The sequence below is a fragment of the Raphanus sativus genome, chromosome 8, assembly GCF_000801105.2.
Source record: "Raphanus sativus cultivar WK10039 chromosome 8, ASM80110v3, whole genome shotgun sequence".
Lineage (NCBI taxonomy): Eukaryota > Viridiplantae > Streptophyta > Magnoliopsida > Brassicales > Brassicaceae > Raphanus > Raphanus sativus.
The window spans coordinates 7,267,908-7,283,787 of NC_079518.1; the positions used below are offsets into that span (position 1 = coordinate 7,267,908).

A 15,880-nucleotide genomic window follows, 5' to 3' on the forward strand; every position below is an offset into this window, starting at 1 on the left:
AGGAACATTATACAAACTTCTTTCTATTCGTTGGTTGCTTTTATTTTTTCTCTCCATTTATTAAAAGTAAACACTGATATTTTGGGCTAGAACTTACTATATATCAGATCTATGAAAAATATCTCAAATTAATAGGTAAGTCTGTGTGAATATATGTGTGCGCATATGTATATATTTTTTTAGTTTATTCCTCGAATAGATTGTTGACTCTTGGCTCAATCTTCCTCTCTTTCTCTTTCTCCTTATTCGTCCCTCTTCTTCTTCGTTTCCTTTTTTGGTTTTTGTAAGATCTACAAAAAAAAACCCTAGAAAAGAGAGGAACCACAGGAGAGTCAATTAGAGAACACAATTGATGGGAAGAGGGAAGATTGTGATCCAAAGGATCGATGATTCTACCAGTAGACAAGTCACTTTCTCCAAACGAAGAAAAGGTCTTATCAAGAAAGCCAAAGAGCTAGCAATTCTCTGTGACGCCGAGGTCGGTCTCATCATCTTCTCTAGCACCGGAAAGCTCTATGACTTTGCCAGCTCCAGGTTCCTCTTTTAAAGTTATTCAATCTGAAAATATTTACTATTCTTGTTTGTGTGGATATATATGGAAGTGAGTCTATACGTGTGCGACATATTCATTCAGATTTGGTTATATGATCGACTCATTAGTAGTGGACTTTTTTTTTGCATCTTGTGGTAGGTCTTGTTACATTTTACTATATGAACACTAAGATGTGTATGTAAGCCGACACATTTTAGTACAGTTAACAAAGAAAGATTGGAAATGAGGAGAAGTTGATGCAAAGAAGAATGATATCTTCGAATATGAAAAAGTTAATTCTAAATTTTATAATTGGCTTAATATGAGAGTGCTTGTGATAGAAATTTTCAAGGCTCATTTTTGCCTTTTACGAATTTTAGAAATATTTGAAAAATAGATGAGAGATGATTTAGCCTAGTCCACATCAGTTTTTGAGAGAATTATGAGGATGCCACACAATTGAATGATTGGTATGGAGAGGTACTTAATTGCTCAAAACAATAAACTAAGAGATGATTTAGCCTAGTCCAATAATAAATAATCTATTTGTAGTAGAAATATAACACCCTCTGTATATTTTTGTGCATAGAACAATTTATTATGAAAAATATCAGATAGTTGTATATCTGACACTATATATGCAGGACAGTGACCTTAATCTTTCATCTGAGTTAATTTTTATACTGTGGCTAGCAGAATAAAGTTGGAGACAACTTATATTAATTGACAGTTCTATATTAATGGATATATGTACCATCGTAAGAGTATAGATTAAACATATACATTACCAGCTAATCTTTGATTTTTTTTTTGATACACTCATATTTAACACGATTCCATAAATTCAAGCAAGTAAAAAGAGAACATTGATAATATACTTGATTAATTATTTAGCACCGAAAAAAACTTATCTTATATATGTGAGAAAGTGTCAATATCATTTTTCTCAGGTATCATAGAGTTAATGAACCATGAACCATATATATGTAAAACTTAGCATAGTTGAGTTTACAATAATTAAAACTAACTGCATGATAAGACCTTGACACATGTTATTGTTTCTTGGATCTAGTATAAGAAGTGTGCCGGCATAGAAATGCATTATATTTATGATCGAGCCTTGGTATTAACTTATTCTTTTCACCCTGATTATATTGTTTCAAAGTTCTTGCTTATTCAGACCCAAGATAAAAAAAATATTGAAGCAATTTTTGTTAAGTTCATTGAAAAAGAAAACTAATGTCTTTTTTTTGTTCAATCTTAAATTTTCATTAATGGGCTAAGCAATGTTTGAGGCCCACAAAGCCTGTTTGGCTACAGCATCAGCTTTAGAATTAGACAATCTAGGAATAAAAATAAACTTGGACGACTTGAATGCAGGAAGTAGATGGTAGATATCTTGAAGGACGCCATAGATCTCCAGGTTCATCTCCCGTCGGTTGATGATGTTAATTAGAACTTGAGAGTCTGAGAGGATTAGTATGGAATCGATCCCACAAGAGAGAGCAGAGTTTAGAGCAGCCAAGACCGCTAAGGATTCTGCAAATAGGGGCGATGAGACAAAAGCTGCGATCGCTGAGTGTTCAGATGGCGAAGCCGGATCATCAATAATCCAACCAAGACCTGCTTGTCCAGAGGCAGGGTTCCAAGCTGCATCGGTGAACACTGGACATAATCCAGTATGAGTAGGGGGTGGTTCCGATCTGATCAAAGGCTTCGGCGCTGTGGTTGGTGGAGGTTGAGCCAGAATCCATTCTCGAGCATCAGTAATGGCTTTTTGCATGGTTTCTTCTGGAGTGAAATTGCGATTCTGGAAGGTGAGTTGATTTCTTGAAATCCATAGTGACCAAATAATCCAAGAGCTTAGTGTTCCTGCATCAATTCCAGAAGGGGGAAGAGAGCTGATTTTTCTTACCCTCTCCCATGCCTCTTGACAGGTATTGAAGGAGTCTGTGTTGATCGTAGTCGCTAGCGGAGCAAGCTCCCAGACTTTCGCTGCGTATGGGCATTGGAAGAGTAGATGGAGGATCGATTCTTCTGTATTGCATCGCTTACAGAGAGGGGAGATAGGGATGTTACGAATGGCAAACTGCTCTCCAACAGGTAGCGCATTCTGTAACGTTTTCCAAATGAACAGTTTTACTTTCTCAGCTGTTTTTATATGCCAAACGTTCGCAAGCCAGTTACAGGGAGTCACTTGAGCCATAGGAGTGTCACCCTCTCTCTCCTCTGAGAGTGTCAGGTAGCCTGAGCGTGTGGAGTACTCCCCAGACGGGTTCTTGAGCCATACAAGCTCATCAGGTAGTCCATGCTTGCTTGGTCGTATATGTTGGATTTGCTCTTTATGGAATGGTAGGACAACGTCCAGTTTTCCTAAATCCCATTCTGTTGTATTTGGTAGGAATAGGTCAGAGACACATAGCGTTTGGTAATGCTCCGGTACTGGTCCAATCGGTCTGCGTTGCTCGCTGAAGGAGAGCCAAGGGTCGTCCCACACGTTTATCGCAGTTCCTGAGCCAACCATCCAGCCTGTTTGTTTAAGTAGCAGGTCTCTCCCCACCAGCACGCTTCTCCAGCCGTGTGAGGATGAAGATGGAGCCTTACATTTGAGGAAAGGAACCGAGTGACAGTACTTCCCAAGTAAGACCCGTGATAAAAGGCAGGAGGGATTCTTTAGGATTCTCCATCCAACTTTAGCAAGTAGCGAATCGTTGGTGAAGGTAATTTCTTTGAATCCCAATCCTCCAGCCTTCTTAGTTCTTGCCATCCTATCCCAAGAGATCCATGACATTTTTCTTTGCTCAGGTTCGTCATCCCACCAAAATCTGGTAAGTGCAGATTGGATGCTATCACAAAGAGATTGAGGGAGTTTGAACGAGGACATGGAATGTGAGGACATGGGCGCAAGCACACTCTTCAGCATGACCATTTTCCCTGCTTTGGAGAGGAATTTCGATGACCAGCTATGTGCTCGTTGCTTTATTCTGTCCACCACCGAGGCGAACAGATCTTTCTTCTTGCGGCCAAAGCTTTCAGGGAGGCCTAGGTATTTCCCAACTCCTCCCTCCTTTTCAATGCCAAGAATAGTCTTCATAAGGGTACGTGTTTGTGCATTGGTTCTCTTCGAGAAAAAAATAGAAGACTTCTGATTGTTTATGCGTTGACCCGACACTGCTTCGTATTGCTTTAGTAGAGCTCTTAGAGATTCAGCATTCTTTTTGTTTGTTCTGCAGAAGAACATGGTGTCGTCCGCAAACAATAAGTGATTGAGAGAGGGACAGTGCGTGGCTATGGAGACTCCTTTGATTAGTCCTTTCGATTGCGCATCGGCACACATTCCGGAGAGGACCTCACTGCATAAGATGAAGATGTAAGGGGATAAAGGATCTCCCTGTCTGATTCCTCTCCCTGGTTGGACGTATCCTCTCGTAGAGCCATTGATAATGAACGTATAGGTGACAGTAGTAATGCATTCCATGAGCCATTGAACTAGTTTAGGATGAAAATTCATTCTCTCTAGGACTAGGCGAATAAATTTCCATTCTAACCTGTCGTAGGCCTTGCTCATGTCGGTCTTGATTGCCATTGAACACTGCTTTTCTGCCTTTGAAGTCTTTAAGTAGTGAAGTACTTCATGAGTTATCAAGACGTTATCTGATATAATTCTCTTTGGGATGAATGCAGATTGGGTCTCAGAAATAAGGGATTTGAGGAGAGGCTGTCAGCGACGAGAGAGGAGCTTAGAGATCGTCTTGTAATACACATTACAGAGCGCTATCGGACGGTAATCAGACACTTTCTTTGCTCCCATCCCTTTAGGAATCAATCTAACATGCGTTTCATTTATGGTTCTCGGCATACAGCCGGAAATGAAGAACTCCTGCACCTCTTTAACTATATCGCTTCTCACAACACTCCAATTCTTTTGGAAGAAACACGCCGAGAACCCATCTGGCCCGGGGGCTTTCTCGGGGTGTATGGACATTAAGGCTTCCTTGATCTCCTTTTCTGGAGGTATTTTGGTGAGGAGTTCATTCTGCTCATCAGTAACTCTCGGTGATATCGCACTTGAGATGATGCTCTCCATAAGTTGAGGGTCACTGAGACAGGGGGTGAAGATTTGCTCAAAATAATCATGTATGTTTGCAGCTATCTCCTCTTCCTTGTATACGTATGTTCCCTCTTCCGTTTCTAACATAGCAAATTTATTTATGGCTTTTCTTTTCTTGGTAGAGGCGTGAAAGAAACCAGTATTCTTATCACCCAAGTGGAGCCAGAGCTGTCTGCTCCTTTGCTTCCAGTAGTCCTCTTCCGTCTTGTAAGCGTCAAATAGCTTTTTCTGCAAACTTGCTAGTTTCTCTTCGTCTGGTTGTAGTGCAATCGATTCTTTCTCGATGTCCACCTTCAAGCTCTCTAGTAGTTTGTTGTTCAACTCTCTTTGTTTTTTGGACCATTTGATAATGGCTGTCCTACAGTTATCAATTTTCTGCTTCACTTTCAGGTGTGTTGACTGGAACCAGACGTCGTGAATCAGCTTTGACACTTCAGGGTTTTTGTTCAGACGGCGGTCATATCTGAATATGCCCTTTTTCTTCCTTCGTAGAGGCTCAAAATAAGTAATCAAAGGTCTATGGTCAGAGCTTTCAAAGCGTAAGTACTCACACCTTCCCGAAGGGTATAGTTCCGACCATGAGCTGTTGGATAGTGCTCTATCAAGCCTACATTTGACATTATGTCTATTTAGTTTATTTAGTGACATAAGTGTGTGTCTGTGTTATTTATATAGTCTATTACAAAACCTAAGAACTATTGCACATACTAATGATATACTACACAAAAATTCAAGGCTATGTGTTGTAAGATTTCTCAATCAACTTCATGGACACTTATTTATATATTCTTTACTGTGAGAACTTGATATGATATGAGTGAAATATACACCATGATCAACTTACCAGTAACAAATCTTGTGAACAGCATGAAGTCTGTTATTGATAGATACAACAAGAGCAAGATCGAACAACAACAACTACTGAACCCCGCATCAGAAGTCAAGGTACATATCTTGATGACCACGTGAATATGTGATTAAACTGATTGAGTTTTAGAATCTTGTATTGAAATGAAAAATGGCTTACTAAGTTCAAAGTTTGATGAGTTATGTTCGCTTCGTCTGCGACGCCCTCCTATTAAGACACACACGAAACGATTCCGTGAGCTCATGCCACTACGTTTTTGTTTTTCCTCTTGTTTTTGTTTTTTTTTTTTGGCAAGGAAAGAATTCAAGAGCTAGTTAAGCTTATTTTGTATGTAAATTAATACAAATCCCTTCCATCTTAATGAAATTAATATAACTTCGTGAAAAAGGTTTGATGTGTTGTGTGTTATAGTTTTGGCAGAGAGAAGCTGCGGTTCTAAGGCAAGAATTGCATGTTTTGCAAGAAAACCATAGGTATTGCCTTGAACTACCACCACTTTGTAACATATATCATATTAATAAGAAAAGAAGAAAATTATACATTGAGATTACATGTTTGCTATAAAGCAGACAAATTATGGGGGAACAACTAAATGGTTTGAGCGTCAACGAGCTAAACAATCTTGAGAATCAACTTGAGATAAGCTTGCGTGGAATTCGTATGAAAAAGGTATTTTGTATTTTAGAATGTGTTGCTCAAAGAATGACTATATAGCATAATGGAATTATTAGAATTGATTGCTTTTCGGCTTCCACAGGAACAAATGATGAATCATGAAATCCAAGAACTAAGCCAAAAGGTCACCATAAGATATGTACTTATATACAGTATATTTGTTATACATGTCAATATAAACTCTCTACAAACTAACATAATTTACAATTTTATTTTGCGATTTTCTGATGATGGTGCAGAGGAACCTCATTCATCAGGAGAAACTAGAGTTATCTCGAAAAGTACAACGAATTCATCAAGAAAATGTGGAGCTCTACAAGAAGGTAAAAAACATATACACAAACTTCATTTGCTTGAACTAAATTAGAGCTTTGAAGTGGTGGCTTCGACTTTTTATTTTCTTGCAGGCTTATACAGCAAACACAAACGGGTTTATACACCGTGAACTAGCTGTGGCGGATGATGAATCACACAATCAAATTCGGCTGCAACTAAGCCAACCGGATCATTCCGATTATGAGACCCCACCTAGAGCAAGCCAATAACACTATGTAGTAGTAGACTTTCTGAGATGATCTTGATGAATCAAAAATACTATAGACAGTCTCATATATTAATGTAACTCGTTTAAAATTTCACATATTTATGTGCGGAGATACCATGATGTTAAAGAATAAACTAAAGGTGTTTGAATACGGGTCTTGAATTGGAATCAAACTAGAAACCTCTCAAGAAGCCAAGCCATGATAAGCAGCATGTCTCTTCTAAATTCTCATCAATCATTTTTTTTCTTTCTCTTGTCCGTTTCAATTGTATAACTGAAGCATATATAATACAGAAGAAATATAATTCAGATTGTGTTTATTATACTCATCATGAGTTTATATATTGCCTGAGTGTATATACTGATATATGGTCCGGTCTTTTTAATAACCACACATTCGCTAATTAACTGAAGACAAAGGAACAGTCATTTGTTTTTCTATCGGATTCTCTATAATACACTTCAAGAAAATATATATTTCAACACTTAAGATTTTTATTTTCAGTAAAAAGTGCACTTAAAATGTTCGTCTTTTCATCCTGTCGTAATTGTTCTTTACTTTTGTCAGAGTTGTTTGTTGGGTCTGATCTGACTTGGTAAGATAATAGTTTGTGGTTGAACAAAAAAAAAGGTAAGATACTAGCTAGTTTGTAAGCCTTGATTATGGTTTCTGGGGACATGTAAGTCATCCGTTGGTTTTAGACTCTCGGGAATGGTGTCTATACTGTATTCCGCTAGCTTTGGATTTAGAAGCTCGATGCCTTTAGTTTCTATCATGTAAGGGCTGGATTATTTTCAATAAATATTTTAATATTTTTAAAATTGTTTAGTTTAACTTATTAAATCTGTTATCCAAAAAAAATTCTCTAGGATATCCCTACAAAGTTTTTGTCACAGATAGAATGGTAAGGTTTAATTTTTTTCTAGAAAATAAACAAATATAAAAATTTCAAAATAAAGATTTTAAAAATAGTTTCAATTTTTTCGACTTTTAGAAATAAAATTTGCAAAAATAAAACCGAAAAATTTATAAAAAGTTTGAATTTGAAAACATATAATTTGAAACTATAAAAAAATATTATTTTTAATTATTTGTTTAGTTTTATTTTTATATCTTTAAAGTAAGGGCGGAAGAATCTTTGGTCTCTTTAATAAAATATATTTCGTTCATTTTCCTATTTTTTGTGATAAAAACTATTTGAGAAAATTGCTTCCAAAAGTAAGGCTGAACAGATTCGGATATCCAAAAAATTTGAGGTATCTGAAATCGGATTCGTCGAACCCGTGTATTTAGTATTCGGATCCGGATTCAAAGTTTTTGGATATCCGAATCCGAATATCTGTCTAGATATCAAACTACTCACGAATCTGGATCTGGATTCGTAAAAATAATTAAAAATATATATTGTTAAAAAATTAAAATTCTAAAATAATACATAAAATAAATAATTATACAAGATTTTAAATATGAATATGATATTAAAAATTAAAATATAATATTATAAAACTAATTTTAAGAATAAATGTTAATATATCAAATATAATTATCAATAAATTTTTTAAAATTTAAATATTTTAAAAAGATGGATCTGGACTCAAATTAAAATATCTGAATTTAGATTCGGTTTCAACAGATCTTTGATTTTATTTTTCGGATCCAGGCGTTCCGAATATTCTATTTTCGGAGCGGATCCAGGGCGAATCTCAGATCGAAAACGGATCACGGAAAATAAGTTTCAGGTCTATCCAAAAGAATGGATTTTTCTTTTCTAAGAAAATATAAAAATAAAAGAGGGAAAAAATTCAAAAGTTTTCTGCAACCACTGAAAGCTCAGCCAAAAGCAGAGGCCACAATTCTCTCTATCATCTCCCCACAGGATAAACCCAATCTGTTTTTTTTTCTCTGTCTCTCTCTCGTTCATGATTCAAATCTGTCTCTAGGGTTTCCAAAAAGAGAGAGAGAGAGAGAGAGGTCTAGCAAAAATGGCGATGGCCATGGCTCTTCGAAGACTTTCTTCTTCAGTTGACAAACCCATTCGTCCTCTTATCAGATCAACTTCATGCTTCATGGTAACTTCCCAAAGATATCTCCTTTATATCATATCTCATCATCATGGAATCGAATCTTTAGAAGGTTAGGTTTCTGATTCTTGCTTCTTGTTTCGTACAGTCATCTCTGCCTAGTGAAGCTGTGGATGACAAGGAGAGATCTCGTGTCACTGTAAGCTTAACTTAACTTAACTTCCCTTTCATATCATCTCTCCTTTGACACCCCCTCTGTAACAATATCTCGTTGTACATAGTTTCCTTGCGTCTGAAGCAATGACTTTTGTTCTGAAAATATTAATAAAACCTATGTTTGTGTAATGGCTCGTTTCAGTGGCCAAAACAGCTTAACGCATCATTGGAGGAGGTTGATCCTGAGATTGCTGACATCATTGAGCTTGAGAAAGCTAGACAATGGAAGGTTAATTAGTCTCTCTTTGTTCCTTTTTGAGTGAAGATTGTAAAAGTTGTTGCTGATCTTTGTAATTGTTATGTTATCAAAAAGGGACTTGAACTCATTCCATCTGAGAATTTCACATCTGTCTCGGTGATGCAAGCTGTTGGCTCTGTGATGACTAACAAGTACAGTGAAGGGTACCCTGGCGCTAGATACTATGGAGGAAACGAGTATGTTCACTTCATTATCTCAGACATGATTGCTAGATTAATCTCAGTGACAAGAATGGTTACCTTTTTGCTTTGAAGGTACATAGACATGGCTGAAACTTTATGCCAAAAGCGTGCTCTTGAAGCTTTCCGGTTAGACCCTGAAAAGTGGGGAGGTAACTGACTACTCATTCCATGTATCCTGACTTGTTATGATCCTTAGATGACTTATATTTGAGTCATGTGGTTACAGTCAATGTTCAACCTCTGTCTGGATCTCCTGCCAACTTCCATGTCTACACTGCATTGCTAAAGCCTCATGAGAGAATCATGGCTCTTGATCTTCCTCATGGTGGTCATCTTTCTCATGGTTATCAGGTACCTTCAACTTCACTTTGTTAATTTTCTTAAACCATAAATCTAAACCTCCATTATCTTGTTATGAGTATATAACTAGCAGTTTTTTTTCTCTCTTAATTCTCATCAGACTGACACCAAGAAGATATCTGCTGTGTCTATCTTCTTTGAAACAATGCCTTATCGATTGGATGAGAGCACTGGCTACATCGACTATGATCAGGTTATCTATTAGTTCAATCAAGCATCATGGTAGTATATAGATGCTTAAATCTTACAATACATATGTGTATTTTAATCTTGATCTGCAGATGGAGAAAAGTGCTACTCTTTTCAGGCCAAAACTAATTGTTGCTGGTGCAAGTGCTTACGCTCGGTTGTATGACTATGCCCGCATCCGAAAGGTTATATTCAAATGATTGGATAACAAATTGTTGTAAATCAAGAATGAGTTCTGATCCAAAAACTCTTTGGCAGGTGTGTAACAAGCAAAAAGCTGTGATGCTAGCAGATATGGCACACATCAGTGGTTTGGTTGCTGCTGGTGTAATCCCTTCACCGTTCGACTATGCAGATGTTGTAACCACTACAACTCACAAGTCACTTCGTGGACCCCGTGGAGCCATGATTTTCTACAGAAAGGGTGTTAAGGAAGTTAACAAACAAGGGAAAGAGGTAAATAAACAAAACAAAATGTTTTTATAAGATTTATCTACACTGTTATCATGTTGATTCGTTTGTTGTTCTTTGAAAGGTTTTGTATGATTTTGAAGACAAGATCAATCAAGCTGTCTTCCCTGGTCTTCAAGGTGGTCCACACAACCACACTATTACAGGACTAGCTGTTGCTTTAAAACAGGTACAGTGAATGGATTTAATGTTTGTTTATTGGATTTTTCGGTTTCTTTAAATTATTTTCAAATGGTTTGTTAAATGCAGGCAACTACTTCAGAGTACAAAGCATATCAAGAGCAAGTCTTGAGTAACTCTGCAAAGTTTGCTCAGGTGAAAAAAAAAATCCAAATGCATATTATTACTGTGTGACTATAGCTATAAAAAGGTTTTATTATTGTTGTTTGCTTCAGACTCTGATGGAGAAAGGGTATGAGCTTGTTTCTGGTGGAACTGACAACCATCTGGTTCTAGTGAATCTGAAGCCCAAGGTCACTTGATCTTTACTTATTTATATAATATAATCTTCCTTTCTTTTCTTAGTTGTAACTTTTTTTATAAATTAAACTTTTGTTTACAGGGAATTGATGGATCTAGAGTTGAGAAAGTGTTGGAAGCTGTTCACATTGCATCAAACAAAAACACTGTTCCTGGAGATGTTTCTGCCATGGTTCCTGGTGGAATCAGAATGGGTAGGAATCATATATAGTTAGCTAGATTTTTGTTTTGATACTTGAATGGAATTTTCTCAAACCATTGTTTATTTTCAGGTACACCTGCACTCACTTCCAGAGGCTTTGTTGAGGAAGACTTTGCTAAAGTTGCTGAATACTTTGACAAAGCTGTGAAGTTGGCTCTCAAAGTCAAATCTGAAGCTCAAGGTTCCTCCTCATTTTCTCTTATCTCTGATTCTGAGATTTTTACTTTCTTGTAACCAATGCTTGAACTTATTTAACTTGTAAACTAGGAACCAAGCTGAAAGACTTTGTGTCAGCAATGGAAGCTTCTTCAACCATTCAATCAGAGATTACCAAGCTGCGCCATGAAGTTGAGGAATTTGCTAAACAGTTCCCAACAATTGGGTTCGAGAAAGAAACCATGAAGTACAAGAACTAATAAATGTCTTCTCATGCAAGTCTTTTACTATGCTTTGAACTTCCATGGAATGTATAGATGATATGATACATGTGCTCTATCTTATGCTATGAGAAAAAAATAATGAACGTTCTATGCAAATCCTTTTCTTAGATCATTCTCTGTTATATAAAAGATCTAAATACAGAAAAAGATTTAACAAATACAACAAGAAACCATGTAACTTACAGAAAAGATTGTTTTACTTCTCAAGTTACTCAAGATTAAACACAAAACCAAAATAAAACAAAAAAACAGAATGGAAACAAAAATAAAAATTGTGAGAAGCTCATCCATAAGCTGTGGCCAGTTCTCAATCTCATGAAATCTCTTTACAGACCATGTTTCTGTAAACCAGAGAACATCTCACAACATAAACTCTCTCTTTCACATTTTTCAGACAAGAAAAAAATGGCTGCAGCATTCTCTTACACTGCGTGTCCTAAGCTATCTCTATTACAGCCTCCCATGGTTGCTCAAATCCGACCATTTAGAACATCCCAAAAGGCTTTCGTGGTGACAAACCCTGAGCAAGACAACACACTCCAGGAACAAGACATAGAGACAATCAAAGAAGAGCAACCAGCAGAGAAGCAGATGAAGAAGCAGCCAACGCCATTGAGACCAGTGGAGAAACAGTCAAATGTGAAGAGCACAGGCTTGCCAAGAGAGTTTGGTGGTGAGTGGCTAAGCAGTGTGACACGCCACGTCAGGATATACGCTGCTTATATAGATCCTGAGACTTGTGAGTTTGACCAGACGCAGTTGGATAAACTCACTTTGATTCTTGATCCAACTGAAGAGTTTGTGTGGGAAGATGAAAGCTGTAACAAGGTTTATTCTTATTTCCAAGAACTTGTCGATCACTATGAGGTAACAATATATATTAAAACTAGAGATGTAGAGATTGATATTGAATATGGTTTGTTTTATAAAGATGTAGTTAGAAGAGCTAGACTTTTTTTTGGACAGGGAGCACCATTGACAGAGTATACACTAAGGTTGATAGGATCAGACGTAGAGCATTACATAAGGAAGATGTTGTTTGATGGAGAGATACAATACAATATGGATGCAAGAGTTCTTAATTTCAGTATGGGAAAGCCTCGTGTTCAGTTCAACACCAGCAACATTGAAGGTGGTGGAGATGACCAGCCTCAAGAAGATGCATAATGAAAACAGCTCTATACCAAAGTTGTGGACAAAGGAGATCAAAATATATATGACGTTTTTTATATGGGTTGATAAAATACTCCTTTTTTTTTCCCATTTTCTCGTCTTATAAGTAACATATGTGTATATATTATGATATGCTCGTATGCTTGATTTTAGTTATTAATCCGCATAACCATGAAATGATTTTAGAAACGGTAACAAATCACAATTACGACTAAATATAAGATCTATGTTATAAATAAATATTTTGAAAATGGGCTATGATGTCAATAAGACCATACAAGGCCCATATAATGACTTGTAGCCCACGGGGCTTTTTCTATAAATGGTTAAACCCTACACGTTGTGTTTCCCCAATCTCACGCTTAAACCCTTCTTTGTCCTCCACCGACTCTCTCTCCAACCAAAAAATGGCCTCCGTCGCGCTTCTACGTGCTCTTCGCCGCCGTGAATTCCACACAGCTTCCGTCTCTGCGTTTAAATCCGTATGTATTTTCCCCTCGATCTTCATTTTTAGCTTGAGATATCACGTTTTAGTTATCCAGATCTGTAAATCGGTAATACTGATTTTAGGATTTGAAATTACCCGATGGGTTTGAATCGTTTTCTCATAAAGTTCCGTTCTTTTCGCTCTTTCGCTTCTTCTGTGAAGTAGAAGCTTACAGTTTTAGTATTGAACTGTGTAGATTTCTACAAATGGAAAGACTTCTTTGGTTGGGAAGCTAGGTCACTTAGCAAGGCCTTTCTGGTATATAACTTGAACATGAATCTCCCTTGGAATGTTTTTATTTAGTCATCGTTTCGTAATTGTTCTGTTCGATCCAGCTCGAGGCCTGTGGGGAATGATGTCATCGGTATTGATTTGGGTACCACCAACTCTTGTGTAGCTGTGATGGAAGGAAAGGTATTGACTTTGTATCTCTCCTTTTGTTTTCAGTCTTGATGTAAGAGTATTGACTTTTGATCTCGTTTTCTTTAGACTCCTAGAGTCATTGAGAACGCAGAAGGAACAAGAACCACACCCTCAGTGGTCGCTATCAACCAGAAGGGCGAGCTTCTCGTTGGAACACCAGCTAAACGTCAGGCTGTCACCAACCCAACCAACACGGTTTTCGGGAGCAAGCGTTTGATCGGGAGACGGTTCGATGACCCCCAGACGCAGAAGGAGATGAAGATGGTTCCTTACAAGATTGTCAAGGCGCCCAACGGTGACGCTTGGGTTGAAGCGAACGGGCAGAAGTTTTCTCCCAGTCAGATTGGAGCTAATGTTCTCACCAAAATGAAGGAGACTGCTGAAGCTTACCTCGGGAAGACTATTACCAAAGCTGTGGTTACTGTTCCGGCTTACTTCAATGATGCGCAGAGACAGGCCACGAAGGATGCTGGGAAGATTGCTGGTCTTGATGTCCAGAGAATTATTAACGAGCCGACGGCTGCTGCGTTGTCTTATGGTATGAATAATAAGGAGGGTGTGATTGCTGTGTTCGATCTTGGTGGTGGAACCTTTGATGTTTCTATTCTGGAGATCTCTAGTGGTGTTTTTGAGGTAATGACTTTGTTATCTCTTCTGCTATTATCCTTTCATTTGCCTGGTTATGTGACTGGTTTTGTCTTTATCAGGTTAAAGCAACGAATGGAGATACTTTTTTGGGAGGAGAAGACTTCGACAACACTTTGTTGGAGTATCTTGTCTCTGAGTTCAAGAGATCAGACAACATTGATCTGACCAAGGACAAGCTCGCCCTCCAGAGGCTGAGAGAAGCTGCAGAGAAGGCCAAGATCGAGCTTTCTTCCACATCTCAGACCGAGATCAACCTGCCTTTCATCACCGCGGACGCTTCCGGAGCTAAGCACTTGAACATCACCTTGACCAGGTCCAAGTTTGAAGCTTTGGTCGGCAAGTTGATTGAGAGAACAAGATCCCCGTGCCAGAACTGTTTAAAGGACGCTGGCGTCTCGGTTAAGGAAGTCGATGAGGTTCTCCTCGTCGGTGGAATGACACGTGTTCCCAAAGTGCAGGAGATAGTCGCTGAGATCTTTGGAAAGAGCCCTTGCAAAGGTGTGAACCCTGACGAAGCGGTTGCTATGGGAGCTGCTATCCAAGGTGGTATCCTCCGTGGTGATGTCAAGGAGTTGCTTCTTTTGGATGTGACTCCTCTCTCGCTCGGTATCGAGACGCTTGGTGGGATCTTCACGAGGTTGATCAACCGAAACACCACCATCCCCACAAAGAAGTCTCAGGTAAATAAAATCAATGTTTGATAACTGTTATAAAGTTGAATCCTGTTGATTGCTAATTGTGGTTTGCTTGCTTCTTAGGTTTTCTCCACAGCTGCAGACAACCAGATGCAAGTGGGAATCAAAGTTCTTCAGGGAGAGCGTGAGATGGCTGCTGACAACAAGAGTCTAGGAGAGTTTGATCTCGTTGGGATCCCACCTGCACCTAGAGGAATGCCCCAGATCGAGGTGACCTTCGACATTGACGCAAACGGTATCGTTACAGTCTCAGCCAAAGACAAGGCAACAGGTAAAGAGCAGCAGATCACAATCAGATCATCAGGTGGTCTCTCAGACGATGAGATCAACAGAATGGTGAAAGAAGCTGAGCTCAACTCACACAAGGATCAAGAGAAGAAGCAGCTTATCGACATTAGGAACACGGCTGATACAACAATCTACAGCGTTGAGAAGAGCTTGAGCGAGTACAGAGAGAAGATTCCTGCTGAGATTGCCTCTGAGATTGAGACTGCTGTGTCTGATCTCAGGACGGCAATGGCTGGTGAAGAGATAGAGGACATCAAGGCTAAGCTTGAAGCTGCCAACAAGGCAGTGTCGAAGATTGGAGAACACATGTCCAAGGGGTCAGGTTCGTCTGGAAGCTCTGGTGGTGAAGGTTCAAGCGGGACTGACCAGCAGACCCCTGAAGCTGAATTTGAAGAGGCGAGCGGTTCAAAGAAATGAGATCGGTAAACCGTTTTAACTCGGTTTTGTTTCCAAATAAGTTGACATGCATTTATCCTTCACAAAATTGATTAAAGTTTATTTTGTATGTTAAAACGTCCTTTGTGGAGGTAATTCTTGAGATATTTGATACTCGGATGTAGTTCTTGCTTTCTTTGTTTGGTTTTTGCTTGAAATCTATGGTTATTATCTTGACCG

The 15,880-nt window shown here is 38.3% G+C and overlaps 4 protein-coding genes across 5 annotated transcripts; all 4 read left to right on the forward strand.

Moving 5' to 3' along the window:
• Positions 1-173: 173 nt before the first annotated feature.
• On the forward strand, positions 174-6,881 carry LOC108821822 (agamous-like MADS-box protein AGL21). 2 transcript variants are annotated; one of them, XM_018594813.2, is made up of 7 exons: positions 174-534; positions 5,510-5,588; positions 5,923-5,984; positions 6,078-6,180; positions 6,269-6,310; positions 6,426-6,509; positions 6,594-6,881. In XM_018594813.2, the coding sequence occupies exons 1-7, from the start codon at positions 353-355 to the stop codon at positions 6,729-6,731; spliced, it is 690 nt and encodes a 229-aa protein (XP_018450315.2). In that variant the 5' UTR covers positions 174-352; the 3' UTR covers positions 6,732-6,881. The 2 variants fall into 2 exon arrangements, with proteins under 2 accessions (XP_018450315.2, XP_018450318.2); XM_018594816.2 differs by having other exon boundaries at positions 179-534; positions 6,081-6,180.
• Positions 6,882-8,565: 1,684 nt separating this feature from the next.
• LOC108818971 (serine hydroxymethyltransferase 1, mitochondrial) lies at positions 8,566-11,660 on the forward strand. Its single transcript, XM_018591939.2, has 15 exons — positions 8,566-8,800; positions 8,901-8,951; positions 9,111-9,197; positions 9,282-9,403; positions 9,482-9,558; positions 9,636-9,760; positions 9,870-9,962; positions 10,051-10,143; positions 10,217-10,414; positions 10,494-10,598; positions 10,679-10,744; positions 10,825-10,902; positions 10,992-11,103; positions 11,182-11,292; positions 11,379-11,660. Exons 1-15 carry the CDS (start codon positions 8,714-8,716, stop codon positions 11,525-11,527), a joined length of 1,554 nt encoding a protein of 517 aa, XP_018447441.2. The 5' UTR covers positions 8,566-8,713; the 3' UTR covers positions 11,528-11,660.
• Positions 11,661-11,860: 200 nt separating this feature from the next.
• On the forward strand, positions 11,861-12,901 carry LOC108821159 (NAD(P)H-quinone oxidoreductase subunit M, chloroplastic). Its single transcript, XM_018594203.2, has 2 exons — positions 11,861-12,418; positions 12,518-12,901. Exons 1-2 carry the CDS (start codon positions 11,867-11,869, stop codon positions 12,716-12,718), a joined length of 753 nt encoding a protein of 250 aa, XP_018449705.2. The 5' UTR covers positions 11,861-11,866; the 3' UTR covers positions 12,719-12,901.
• Positions 12,902-13,053: 152 nt separating this feature from the next.
• LOC108820935 (heat shock 70 kDa protein 9, mitochondrial) lies at positions 13,054-15,877 on the forward strand. The gene is made up of 6 exons (XM_018593967.2): positions 13,054-13,206; positions 13,408-13,469; positions 13,547-13,625; positions 13,701-14,267; positions 14,342-14,962; positions 15,041-15,877. Exons 1-6 carry the CDS (start codon positions 13,132-13,134, stop codon positions 15,680-15,682), a joined length of 2,046 nt encoding a protein of 681 aa, XP_018449469.1. The 5' UTR covers positions 13,054-13,131; the 3' UTR covers positions 15,683-15,877.
• The last annotated feature ends 3 nt before the right edge of the window (positions 15,878-15,880 follow it).

Bases quoted from the DNA above. Each gene is read 5' to 3' on its own strand.
- LOC108821822 (XM_018594813.2), top strand. From the start codon at position 353: ATGGGAAGAGGGAAGATTGTGATCCAAAGGATCGATGATTCTACCAGT. The intron at 5,985-6,077 runs GTATTGCCTTGA...TTTGCTATAAAG, and splicing joins GTTTTGCAAGAAAACCATAG to CAGACAAATTATGGGGGAAC. The intron at 6,311-6,425 runs GTCACCATAAGA...ATGATGGTGCAG, and splicing joins TCCAAGAACTAAGCCAAAAG to AGGAACCTCATTCATCAGGA.
- LOC108818971 (XM_018591939.2), top strand. From the start codon at position 8,714: ATGGCGATGGCCATGGCTCTTCGAAGACTTTCTTCTTCAGTTGACAAA. The intron at 8,952-9,110 runs GTAAGCTTAACT...GGCTCGTTTCAG, and splicing joins AGGAGAGATCTCGTGTCACT to TGGCCAAAACAGCTTAACGC. The intron at 10,599-10,678 runs GTACAGTGAATG...TGTTAAATGCAG, and splicing joins TAGCTGTTGCTTTAAAACAG to GCAACTACTTCAGAGTACAA.
- LOC108821159 (XM_018594203.2), top strand. From the start codon at position 11,867: ATGAAATCTCTTTACAGACCATGTTTCTGTAAACCAGAGAACATCTCA. The intron at 12,419-12,517 runs GTAACAATATAT...TTTTTTGGACAG, and splicing joins AACTTGTCGATCACTATGAG to GGAGCACCATTGACAGAGTA.
- LOC108820935 (XM_018593967.2), top strand. From the start codon at position 13,132: ATGGCCTCCGTCGCGCTTCTACGTGCTCTTCGCCGCCGTGAATTCCAC. The intron at 13,207-13,407 runs GTATGTATTTTC...TGAACTGTGTAG, and splicing joins CCGTCTCTGCGTTTAAATCC to ATTTCTACAAATGGAAAGAC. The intron at 14,268-14,341 runs GTAATGACTTTG...TGTCTTTATCAG, and splicing joins TCTCTAGTGGTGTTTTTGAG to GTTAAAGCAACGAATGGAGA.